The 12,291-nt window shown below is 52.7% G+C and overlaps 4 protein-coding genes across 4 annotated transcripts; 3 read left to right on the top strand and 1 right to left on the bottom strand.

Annotated features, from left to right (window-relative positions):
* Positions 1 to 592: 592 nt before the first annotated feature.
* Positions 593 to 5,378, top strand: PG985_000737 (ATP-binding cassette (ABC) transporter protein; the record flags this gene model as incomplete). Its single annotated transcript, XM_066820506.1, has 2 exons — positions 593 to 907; positions 978 to 5,378. The coding sequence occupies 2 exons, from the start codon at positions 593 to 595 to the stop codon at positions 5,376 to 5,378; spliced, it is 4,716 nt and encodes a 1,571-aa protein (XP_066691385.1).
* A 525-nt stretch (positions 5,379 to 5,903) lies between these two features.
* Positions 5,904 to 7,085, bottom strand: PG985_000736 (uncharacterized protein; the record flags this gene model as incomplete). The annotated part of the gene is made up of 3 exons (XM_066820505.1): positions 5,904 to 5,935; positions 6,005 to 6,590; positions 6,678 to 7,085. 3 exons carry the CDS (start codon positions 7,083 to 7,085, stop codon positions 5,904 to 5,906), a joined length of 1,026 nt encoding a protein of 341 aa, XP_066691384.1.
* Positions 7,086 to 9,189: 2,104 nt separating this feature from the next.
* On the top strand, positions 9,190 to 10,352 carry PG985_000735 (uncharacterized protein; the record flags this gene model as incomplete). Its single annotated transcript, XM_066820504.1, has 3 exons — positions 9,190 to 9,310; positions 9,378 to 9,860; positions 9,928 to 10,352. 3 exons carry the CDS (start codon positions 9,190 to 9,192, stop codon positions 10,350 to 10,352), a joined length of 1,029 nt encoding a protein of 342 aa, XP_066691383.1.
* A 675-nt stretch (positions 10,353 to 11,027) lies between these two features.
* On the top strand, positions 11,028 to 12,061 carry PG985_000734 (uncharacterized protein; the record flags this gene model as incomplete). Its single annotated transcript, XM_066820503.1, has 2 exons — positions 11,028 to 11,573; positions 12,050 to 12,061. The coding sequence occupies 2 exons, from the start codon at positions 11,028 to 11,030 to the stop codon at positions 12,059 to 12,061; spliced, it is 558 nt and encodes a 185-aa protein (XP_066691382.1).
* Between the last annotated feature and the right edge of the window lie 230 nt (positions 12,062 to 12,291).

The following is a 12,291-nucleotide window of genomic DNA, read 5'->3' as shown; positions in this document are numbered from 1 at the left end:
TATTCCTGCATCGGATGGAGTCAGGGAGGTAATGGAAATCTACCAGCTAGTCCGGATCCCGCCTTCGCCGCAATGAGTCAACCGGGCAATAACAGTCATAGAAATTTCGGTCTGACGCTCACCACTTCCCAAGCCACGCAGGCAAATTACCTCAGAGTGATATGTGAAGTATGTACATTTGTAGCTGCTCTGGTCGTCACACAATAGGCAAGTGGAGAGCGTCCTAGGATTGAATCGTCCGGTTGGCTTCATCATCTTTTTACACTTATCTGGAATTCCCGAACGGTCAAGGTCCCAAGGATTTTTATGTACTGCAATCGACTTATCGATCGCAAGCGGGCCCATAACCGGGGTCCTTTCCAACCTCTTAACTGCCTGCCTTGTTCTGTAGCAATTTTATTTTTTTCTCGTCGTTGTTCTATTTGCTACCCTTTGGGAATCCTCTCATTTTTAAGAAGTAAAATAATACCTAGAGATCAAGAGGATTTTGCAGACTTGGTTGATCTTGGCGGATTCGTAATTGGAAGGTTCGGCGCTCGGCGCTGGTACGGTACTTTACGGACGACATTCGCCTCGAGTAAACTCCCAAAAAATGTCGGCCAATATTGGCTTCTTGGGGACCTCTGCAGCCAGCGTGGGGCTGATCGCACTCTTCACCACACCCGCCGTCATCAGATTGGTCCTGCAGCTTCGAAACCGGGATGCGAAGACGTCAGATGTCTACGAAGATGAGGACGGCAAGAGCACGCCGGAAGCCGTCAAAGCTTTCAGCGCAAAGGTTCCTAAAGCGTTCATCCTGTTCCTGTCCCTAGTCGGCTTAGGCCTCTCGATTGCATTGGCTGTGCTCTCCACCCTCGACGAGGAAAAGGGTCTCTTCCTCGAGAACTGGCTCGCCGTTGCAGCTTGGGTAAGTTCATTGTGGATTTTAAGCATTCTTGGGTTGCAACAAGGCTCCTGGCTAAACCGTATCATTGCAGGCACTTCTATTCTTACAGTCGGTATGCATTGCAGCAAGCCGCCACTCTGTAACGGCCTATGATTTAGGTCTGTATTCGGCACTTTCGTGCGTCGTTCTAGCTGCGTCACTAGCAGCCCAGGATAACCGAGTCGCACAAGATCTCCTCAGGCACGATAAGGCTGCTTTCGTCCTTAGGGTCATTGAGATCGTTACTATTGTCGGCCTAGCCTTTGCCAGCCTGTCCGTGCCAAGGCGTCCGGATGTCTTCCACAACGACCAGCTTGTCGACAGATATTATACCAACTCTGCGTGGGCTCGCTTCAACTGGAGCTGGCCGGCCAACGTTCTCCGGCATGCCGCAAAGAAGAAGTCCCTCGACCTGTCCGATCTTCCCCGACCGGATCACTTTACGAGAGCCAAAGAAACCACAGCTGACTGGGAGAGTCGCGGGTTCACAGGCCCGCTGTGGCTTTCCATCATTCTCGCCCACAAATGGATGTTCGCTCTCCAGTGGTTTGCGACCCTGGTCACCTCGTTCCTGAACTTCGCCCCGCAATGGTGCGTTCTGCAATTGCTTCGAATTCTCGAAAGGCGCACAAACCGCGAGCCCCTTGGATACGATGCGTGGATCTGGGTTATCTGGATTGCCGTGGCCATTCTCGCCCAATCATGGGTGGAGTCACAAGTCTTCTGGATGTCGTGGGCCGAGTTGTGTGTCCCTCTTCGAGCTCAGTTGTCATCCTTGATTTTCAAGAAATCAATGAGACGGAAGGACACCAAGGGCGCAGGAAAGAAGAAAACGCAGGATGCCAGCGCTACTGAACCGACCATTGCCGCACCGTCTGGCGAATCGACCGCCACCGATAAGCCTGACACGGAGGAGACTGAAGAGGACCAACTTAAGAAGAGCAAGCAGAGCACCGTCAATTTGATTGGAGTCGATGCGAAACGCGTTTCTGATTTTGCATCCTTCAACTTCTACTTCCCCGGCAGTCTTTTCAAGTTGATTGTTTCGCTAGTGTTCCTGCTCGATCTATTGGGCTGGCAGGCTCTGGTGGCTGGGTTCTCTACTATGCTCGCCATCACGCCCGTCAATGCCTACTTCAGCAAGCGGTACTCGGCTGCACAAGACAAGCTCATGAAGGTTCGCGATGAAAAGATGGAAGTTGTCTCAGAGGCACTCCAGGGCATTCGTCAAATCAAGTTCGCCGCCCTTGAGCCGCAATGGGAGAAGAAGATTGGGGAGGTCCGCGAGAGAGAGCTTAACAGCATTTGGAATGCGTTTATCAACGATGTCATGCTGATCGGATGCTGGCTTACTAGTCCCATCATGCTTGCAGCCGTGGCTCTTTCGGTATATGCCGCTATCTACGGAAGTCTGATCCCTAGCGTGGCATTCGTCTCTCTTGGTGTCTTCCGCGCACTCGAGGTTACACTTTCCATCATCCCTGAGCTTATCACAGACCTCCTTGATGCATGGGTGTCCGTTAAGCGTATCGATAGTTATCTTCAGGGTGCAGAGATCGTCAAGTCGACCAATGAGTCCGAGGAGATCACCTTTGACGACGCAACGATTGCCTGGCCTGCCGATGAGAAAGGCAATGACGACCCTGACAGATTCATTCTGAACAACGTTAACATTACATTCCCCAAGGGTGAACTGTCTGTTATTTCCGGTAAGACAGGCAGCGGAAAGAGTCTTGTGCTATCAGCTATCCTTGGCGAAATCGACGTGCTCTCTGGTTCCATCAGCCGGCCCAGGGCTCCTCTGCTCAGCGAGAGACATGATACGAAGGCGAATCCAGGCAACTGGATCTTGCCAGGTGCTATTGCTGTAGTGGCCCAGATCCCATGGATCGAAAATGCTACTATTAAAGAGAATGTCTTGTTCGGACTGCCATTCGACCAACATCGCTACCACACGACCCTCGAAGTATGTGCTTTGAAGAAGGATATTGAGATGTTCAGCGACGGAGAAGAGACGGAAATTGGCGCAAACGGCATCAACCTCAGTGGTGGCCAGAAGTGGCGTATTACCTTGGCGCGTGCAATTTATTCGCGAGCAGAAATTCTTGTTCTGGACGATATCTTCAGTGCTGTCGATGCTCATGTGGGACGTCACATCTTTGAGAAATGTCTCAACGGTGAGCTCAGCGTTGGCCGCACCAGAATCCTTGTGACGCATCACGTCGCACTTTGCGAACCCAAAACGAAATACCTCGTGGAACTTGGCGAAGGTGGTGTCCTCCATGCTGGCCTCAAGTCGGAACTTGAGGAAGACGGTACTTTGCAACAGATCAAGAGCCACGAGCAGACGGAAGCCGAGATTCAAACTGATGCGGATGCAACCATGGTAAACTCAGAAGAAACATCTCAAGCTGACGAGGAACAAGGAGAACCTCTCGCAAAGGTGCCCTCGAAAAAGCAGGCCCGAAAGTTTGTCGAAGAAGAAGGTCGCGAGAAGGGTGCCATCAAGAAGCACGTTTACGCCACCTACCTGAGCGACAGCGGCGGTTGGTTCTTTTGGACAAATGTTATATTCTTCTTCGTGCTTGTTCAGGCCTTGACCGTGGGGCGATCATGGTGGTTGAAAATCTGGACCGGTGTCTACGAGAACGAGAAAACGCAAATGCACGCCTCGAAGGAGGCATACGCGTACTCAATGAACCTGCATCAGACCGGCTTCCAGCAGACCAGCTTCCAACCAACGAGCCTTCACAGACTCATGCAGCCGGTTGTAGAGTCCCACCGTGGCATTGCCTTCTATCTGGGCATTTATGTCCTGCTGGCCGCAGCCAGTGCATTGCTCGGTACCATCCGCTACTACTACATCTTCTGCGGATCTATTCGAGCATCACGAAAGCTCTTCGCTCGATTGAACTTCGTCATATTGCGATCGCCTCTTCGATGGCTTGATACCGTTCCCGTTGGAAGAGTGCTCAACCGGTTCACCGCGGATTTCCACTCCGTTGATACCCATCTAGCCTACTCGCTGGCCTTCGGATTTGCCGCGTTTCTAAACCTGCTAGGGGTGATTGTCGCAGGCTTGTTCGTCTCGCCCATCATTCTCGCACTTGCGGCCCTCCTTCTGTTCATCAGTGCATTCTACGCTGTTCAATATCTTCACGGTGCCAGACCGGTCAAGCGCCTCGAAAGTACAACCAAGTCGCCTGTCTTTGAACAGTTCGGCTCAGCGCTCAGTGGTGTCGCCACCATCCGTGGTTTCGACAAAGCGCCCGTCTACGTGGACCGCATGTACAAGAAATTGGACGACTGGACTGTTGCTACCTGGCACCTGTGGCTGTTCAATAGATGGATGGGCTGGCGCATGGCTGTTGTAGGGTCGTTCTTCGCTAGTTTCGTGGCGATACTCATCCTCCTGACCCCGGAAATGGACTCCGCTCTCGCGGGTTTCGCTCTAGCATTTGCATTGGACTTCTCGTCAATGGTCATGTGGACTATTCGTCATTATGCCAATATCGAGCTCGAGATGAACGCCGCTGAACGTGTCGTCGAATACACGGAGCTCCCGACGGAAGATCTCGGAGGCGAGGATGCGCCGGCGGCTTGGCCGACCGAGGGACGCGTAGAAGTCAACGATCTTGTCGTCGGTTACGCAGAGGATCTCCCACCTGTTCTGAAGGGGCTGAGCTTCAGCGTGAACCGTAATGAGAGAATCGGTGTGGTCGGTCGCACCGGTGCCGGCAAATCTTCGTTGACCCTGGCGCTCTTCCGATTCATCGAGGCACGGTCCGGAAGCATCTTCATTGACGGCATCGATATCTCCAAAATCAAGCTCCACGACCTGAGATCGCGCCTCGCCATTATCCCTCAGGACCCCGTGCTGTTCTCCGGTACGGTGCGCACGAACCTAGACCCCTTCGATGACCATACGGATGCCGAACTCCTCGACTCGCTCCATCGTGTCCACCTGCTCTCCGAAAACGAGACCTCGCCCGGCACTCCCGCCGTCCCCGACTCGGGCGATTCGGCCACAGGCCAGCGGTCCAATACCAACATCTTCCGCGACCTCGCGTCCACCATCTCGGAGGGCGGTCTCAACCTGTCTCAGGGCCAGCGCCAGCTCCTGTGCCTCGCTCGCGCCATCGTGTCGCGCCCCAAGGTCATGGTCCTCGACGAGGCCACCAGCGCCGTCGACATGACGACAGACGCGCTGATCCAGCGCTCCATCCGCGAGGAGTTCGACGACAGCACCCTCGTGGTCATCGCGCACCGCCTCAGCACGATTGCCGACTTTGACCGCATCCTGGTCCTCAGCGACGGCAAGGTGGCCGAGTTCGGCACCCCCAGGGAGCTGTGGGAGGCGGACGGGGGCAAGGGTATCTTCCGGGGCATGTGCGAAGAGAGCGGAGAGAAGGATCATCTCCGGGCGATATGTCTCGGAGAGAATAGGAAGTAAAAAGAGGAAGAAAAGTATGGGCTGCGTATGCCAAAGCCTACGATTTGGAATTCATGGAGGGGGGTTACTTTTATATACACATTAGACATTCGGATAGGCGTTTTTGTTTGATACAAGAGAATCACAAAATTCGGACTCAAACATCACGATCGATCGGTTAACTATGCCTCCCTCGCCGGCCCCTGAATATTAAGCAACCGTGCTCTGAACAATCAAGCGGAAGTGAAGTCAATATTTCAAGTAAGACCAAGGCGTGTGAGGAATTGATGTGCCAATAAAATGCAATATTATGTAGACGGTGGTAATAAGACCAGGAAGGTATGATAAGGTAACGATCGTGATATCTAAGCAACCCGACAAATACGCCCTCTTCAAAATCAGATCCACCGCCCGGTCCCCAGAGCAATTCAAGGCCCAAGGCTTGACAAACTATGGCCTAGCACGTACTTCGAACCTCGTTGGAGTTGGTATGCATCTTCCTGCCGACTACTTGGGAAGCACGTCTGACAATGAGCCGAATACCCCTTACATTTGCATGCCGGGAAGTTCCTTGAGCCCTAGATTGGAAATGCCGGGTTAGCTTCTCATTTGCGTCATGGTCACTATAGGGGACGTTATGGACTTACATTGGTCATCACCAACACTCTCCTTGAAGGACTGGGACTTGAGGCAGGCATTGGCCTGGGCCTCGGTCTGGCGCTTGAGGGGCGCGCAGCGGTCGTTGGCACAGTGGCCGTCCATGGCCTTCTGGAGGGCGTTGTCCTTCCAGCCGAAGAGGTAGTCGCCGTGGATGCCGTAGCCCGTGTTGTCGCCGAAGCTCCAGTAGAAGGGCTGGGAGCCGTCGGCGGGCCACTCGGCCTTGTTGTTGAACTGGCGCGTGTCGAAGATGATCTCGTACATGACCTGCGGGATCTTGACCGGGTGCGTGCTGGGACAGGCGGAGCCCATCTCGAAGGCGCCGTTGGGGTAGGCAATGTGTGACTTGTGGTCAGGTGAGTCCGTGTTCTTGCCGTCCCAGCATGAGGGGAACGTCACCGTCACCCGCCAGCCGCCGCCGCAGGGCTGGCTGGGGAAGCCGGCGATGTCGGAGCCCGTGCAGGGCGCGCCGCCGAAGGGGCTCTGCTGCATGTTGGCCTCGCAGCGGAAGCAAAGACCCTTGGGGACCTTGTTTTTCTGGCGGTTGGTACTGTCACCCACCAACATACGGAAGCCCTGAAGGCGGTTGCAAGTGTTAGCCTTGGCTCAACCAGTTCCAGGATGCAGGCCTTCAGAAACAGGATGCAGAAAGCTTTTCTTTACCTTTGGGAAAGCCGTGACCTTGGCACTCTGCTGGTACCCTCGGATGTAGTAGATAGTCATGCCGGCCTTGGTACCGAGCCCGAGGTTGGTGGTCTGGGGCACGCGCTTGTAAGTGCCGTTGCGGGCCTTGAAGTAGACGCTTGCGGTCCAGTAGTTGGAGAAGTCCTCCGAGTACGTGCATGAGGTGCAAGTCGAGTCGGTCGGAGGGTCGACATTAGACGGCTGCATGCTGGCGTTGAAAGAGTTGCCGCCGATGATCTGGTGCATGTGGGCAGACGGCATGTTGCCAGGCTCGACTAGGGGGTCGACCCGGTCGACAGTGAGCTGTGCACAGCCAAAGCGCATCAGCTCCTGTGCTGTTGCCAGCGATGCCGTGGCGGCCGCAGCTACCAGGGATTTGACGAGCATTTTCACGGTTCTGTATCAGATGGTTGTAGGAACTATGACGAGGAACAATCGGGGGCAATTTGGACTGCGGTCTGGTGCGTATTGGAACTCAGCTGTCGTAGGAAGCCGAGAACCTGGGTGTGGTGCCATGCTCTTTATCTTCCTGGCCTCGCCGAACGTTCGAAGATTTCTTCTCGAACCGCCCATGACTTCTACCGAGCCATGGAACCGCCGTGTGATGAGTAGCTCCGGGTAAAAGCCAAGGACGGGCGTCATGCTGTGGTGACGGCAATTGCCAAGAAGCGAAATAGGCATTTGCCGGTATTGCGATTAATATACTGCAAAAACTCCGCATGGGCTGGGGTAACTTGACAGACTCGGTAACGACCCCTGATTGGACTGACACCCTCGTCCCCTATATAACAACCCTAACAGTCCCAGCCAATATGGGGGAAAGGATAGACCAGCCTTGCCACAACGGACACGAGTCTTCTCAACCCCCCACATTCTAGCCCTCTTGGGTGCTGTTTCTCGGCACGTCTCCTGCGTGCTCAGTCATACCTTGGCCCCTGGGAGCTCTGGTCCTCAGGTTGTCCTTCCTAGGCAAGGCGGTTAGCCATGTGTTCGGTGACTGGCCGACCAAGCCTTTCATCCGGTCGTAATCGGACCTTTCATAGCTTCATGGTGTTAGTCGATGCATGTCTTCAGCCATACATAGCACTGATGCCGTATCAAATCAAACCGGTTAGAAACACGAACGCCGTGCCTACCTTAGGCTCACAAAATCCCCCGGATAGTCACACACGTGGACCACATCTGCCGTGGAACGCTGCACTGCCGAGTCACTTTGGCATGTCGATGCCCAGATTAAGAATGCAGACTTGCGCGCAATCTTCATCGCTACAGTGCCGGGGCCAGGTCAAGATACACGAGAAACGCGCCGCGACAACCCGAATGACAAGCCTTTGCGTCCCGGATCAGACGCTGACACGTGCGATGAGAAGAGCATTGTTGCAGCGGCATCGAAGTCTAGTTGATCAACCTGACTGATGGTCACGAAACTTGTGGTGTGCAATACCTCCCTCGGAATTCATTGGTCCACTTGCCTTCCATTTCCTCTCAGCAGGCAATGCAATGCTGGAGGCTGTATCGACTCACCGGCGGGTAGTCGGCCACCTTGATCTGGCTGGCTACAGGGTCAATTCAGTTCCATAGTCATTTGTACATCGTGCGTAAATCCTATAATTAGCGCAACATATAGTTTTTTGACATCAACTTCCTTGAGACAGTTCAGGAAGTAGTAGCACCGATTCATATAGACTACATCATAGCCTAGACAAGAGCTGTCCGCCGTCTCCTTTCATGAAATACACTAAATACAGAGACAAGATAAGAGGTAGAGTATTGGTTAAAACTACCATCCTATATATGGGGAGCTGATAGGCGGGTAGGTATTACTCGGCACTTTTGCTGACTGTATGAGGACCCGGAGTCGAAGTGTGTTTGACAGTGAAGTTGGTCCGAGTCGCAGCGCACCAATGGAAAGTAGCACGCCAAGTGCCAAGTACGGAGTAAAGACGCTAAATTCTCATTGGGTCGCTCTGCACTTTCCCTTTTTGCGTCGTAGGTAGGAGACTGGCTTTCATTGACATGCACTAAATCGATACGAGTTTAAATACTTCCAGTAGCGGTAATGCATTCGTCTGCAAAGAATCGATGACGTTATCTGCTGGGTTCGGGGAGTTTCCAGGGACCAGTCCGAGTCCGAGTGGTGCACAAGCATAGTGAGTGCTGCAACCTCATCGGCTAAGATTTCTTTGTGAGATTCTTGGCCCGGGTTTTCTCACGAACATCGCATCGCCATCGATTGGCGTGCAACAAGGGTTCTAGCTCATTTGTATGTTGCTTTAATGGTCACCCAGCCCGCTCGTTTGTAGAAATCGCTAAATTCCAAGTCACTTCTACACCGTTTTGTTTTCATGTTTTCATACTCCCAGCAGTGCGACTATCCGGGTTCCGTGTTTCAGATCGTGGGATTGGTCTGGAGCTTAGAAGGCCGCTATTGTCTTTCTCCCAAGTCACCAGAACAATATTGCCATCTGCTTGATTTACCCAGTCGCCCAATATGGCTGGTACCGTATATGTATTGGATAACTACTATCTTGCCATCACACTGCTCATCACCATCGCATATCAACTGTTCTTCTTCTCCATCGCCTTCAGTTTCAAATTCGATAAGCTGACCGGTACGTAACAAGCTGACCCATCGCATCTTGCATATAGACGCGTTCTCTTACTAATCTCCGAAACCAGACTTCGCGGGCGGCACCAACTTCGTTGTCCTAGCCATCATAACCCTCGCCTTCAGCGGTCATCATCATGCGCGCCAGGTCGTCGTGTCACTGTTTCTCATGGCTTGGGCCCTACGGCTATCGGGGTTCCTGTTGTTTCGCATCCTGAAGACGGGCAAGGACGACCGCTTCGACAACAAGCGCGACAAGTTCTTCCCCTTCCTTGGCTTCTGGATTTTTCAGATGATCTGGGTATGGACCGTCTCCATGCCCGTCACCGTCCTTAACTCGCCCAATGTCCAGCAGTACGAGCAGCCGCCGTTCGGAACCGGCCGCGACATTGCAGGCGTTATCCTCTACGCCATCGGTCTCGTCATGGAGACGGTGAGTGATGCGCAGAAGTTCGCCTTCCGGCAGGCGAACGACAAAAGCGCCGTTTGCGATAAGGGTTTCTTCTACTTCAGCCGGCATCCCAATTATTTTGGGGAGATCCTCGTCCAGTTTTGTGAGTCTCTCATTCAACGCAATCGATACGATGACGGATTGAGGTGAGTCCATGCTAACAGGTCTAGCTATTTACATGATTGCCGTCTCGCCGGCTGCCGACGGTCATGTCGGAGGCCAGGCCTTCAAGGCCTTGTACGCCACCATCGTGGGACCTATCTTGCTGACCATCCTGTTGATGTTCGTCTCGGGCCTTCCGCTCTCCGAAAGACCTGGTGCAAAGAAGCGATACGAAAAGGGTCTGAACTGGGAGGGCTACCGGCGTTATCTCGCGCGGACGAGTATACTTGTCCCATTTCCGCCGCAGGTGTACGAGCATATTCCCACCATAGTGAAGCGCACGCTGTTCTTGGAGTTTCCGATGTACGTCTTCGATCCTGCGAAACACGCGGAGGGGGCGCCGGGAGCTCGATCTGCAGAGGAAGGCCAGAATGGCCAGCAGAGTGATGCCAGTCAGGGCCGGCAGAGTGGTGAACGGCTCACAGAAACGTGAGTACAAATTTGAGAGGAGGAGCCGCGGCAGGGCATTCACATGAATGGTTATTAGTGTGGAAATCTAAGCATAATATCTTATTAGAATATAACTTTTAACCATTTTATTAAACAAGTTAACATATAGATTGTATTTAGTAACGTTTGTTGAAATGGAAGTAACTGGGGGGGTTGTTTACCTGCTGCACCTGCCGGATTTGACAATAAAAATAGCTGAAGCGTAACAGTAATTTGACCACCTCAAACACGCGCCCATCCCACATCAGCAGTCGGGTACTGGCATTGAAAAATTGACGAGATAACCCCAAGGGAATCTTGGATTCTTTTTTTTTTTCTTACTTGTTACTGCTGGTTCAGTCGGCAATTGCAGACGGTTTCATTGCCTCTGCTTCCTACACCTGGCGTGGTCAAGCTGTTTCCTGCTACTGTAAGCAAGTGCCTGAATATATCCATACCTTGGCAAGAGCGCGTAAGTGATATTTGTTTCATCGTTCCGTTCCCTTTACGATTGCTGTTCTCCCATCAAGTTACCCATCTAGCCCTATTCGTATAGAGTAGGCTGGGTCTTATTTTTGGTCCGATTGATTCCACTGATGCCCTGTCTCGAACACAATCTCATACTGAAAGGTAGTGGCTAATGGGCGCACAACAATCAACAGAAACCCAACTCAGAACCATGCCTCCTCAAGAGATTTCTGATCACGAAGGCGATGATTCGTCTGTCTCTGACCAACCTCGCAGTACCAGGAAGTCTGTTGTTGCTCTGGGAGAGACAGACGATGATGACATGGATTCTGATGATTCGGATACACATCAAGTCCAGGAGATTGTAAGCCGTCTCGGCAAGAAAGCAGAGGAACAGCGCCAATCTCGCCAGAAGGGCAAACAACTTGCGGAGAAGGATGCCGAGGAGGTTGAGGCTGAGACGCCCAAGTCAACAAAGAAACGTGGCCGTCCTCGCAAAAGCACCAACGCAACCCCGGCAACTCCCAAGTCGGCCCAGCCAGGCCTTGGTCGCGGTCGTGGTCGTCCTACAACGCGAACCTCCAGCATAAGCTCAACGCCAAATCCGGGTCTCAAACAAGGCAACAAGCCTGTCAGCTCTCCTTTGAAGCAAAAGGGCGCCAGTAAGGCCGGAGCCGAAGGAAACCTGCGAAGATCTGCCCGCGCTGCAGCTATTGCCGATAAGGCAGCAAAGGCTAAAGCCGCCGATGAGAAGAAGGTATGTTATTTACGTGCAGTTCCTGCCAACATTCTCGGTTTTTTCGCGGTTTCTAATACTGCCCAGGCCAGCGAGACTCGGGATGCCACACCTGCCCCTAAGCGTTCCCGTCGAAATACTGCTAAGAAGAGCGGTGGCACCCAGAAAGGTGGCAAGCAGGAAAGTGACACCAAGAGTGTCTACGTCGTAGAGAAGATCGTTGGCCACCGTATCGATAAGAAGACAGGAGCCTCGTTGTTCGAGGTCAAGTGGAAGAGCTACCCCGAGTCCCAGAACACTTGGGAGCCGAAGAACAACCTCAAGGGATGTGCCCAGGCACTTCAGGACTATCTCGCAGAGATTAACTGATCCGATAAAAAAGGGGGTTAGAGCGTTGCATTGAGTTCACTTACGAAGGAGAATAGCCTAGTGGATATCGTCACTTTCAGACACAGGTAGTTGCTAGTTGGTATTCAATACACCTGCTCATGATTCAGGAATCGCTATAAATGGCCATTGCCAAGTATCCTATCTCCAACCCAACACCGGGATAATCTCACGCGAGCGGATGATTTCTTTGGAAGTAATCTACCAGAATTTCAGTTGGCTTGGCTGGATTTGGCGCTTGAGGAGCCCTCTAAACCCCGATGCCATCATTTGATAAGCAAGCATTCGTATTTGGTGATACGTTGTCAGTAAAAACAGGAACGTAATTTTAGAAGATACGAGCTCGGATGCC

This window comes from Apiospora marii (genome assembly GCF_038362585.1).
Source record: "Apiospora marii strain CBS 49790 chromosome Unknown utg000001l_segment0_segment0, whole genome shotgun sequence".
Lineage (NCBI taxonomy): Eukaryota > Fungi > Ascomycota > Sordariomycetes > Amphisphaeriales > Apiosporaceae > Apiospora > Apiospora marii.
This window is presented reverse-complemented; position numbering and strand designations above follow the sequence as displayed.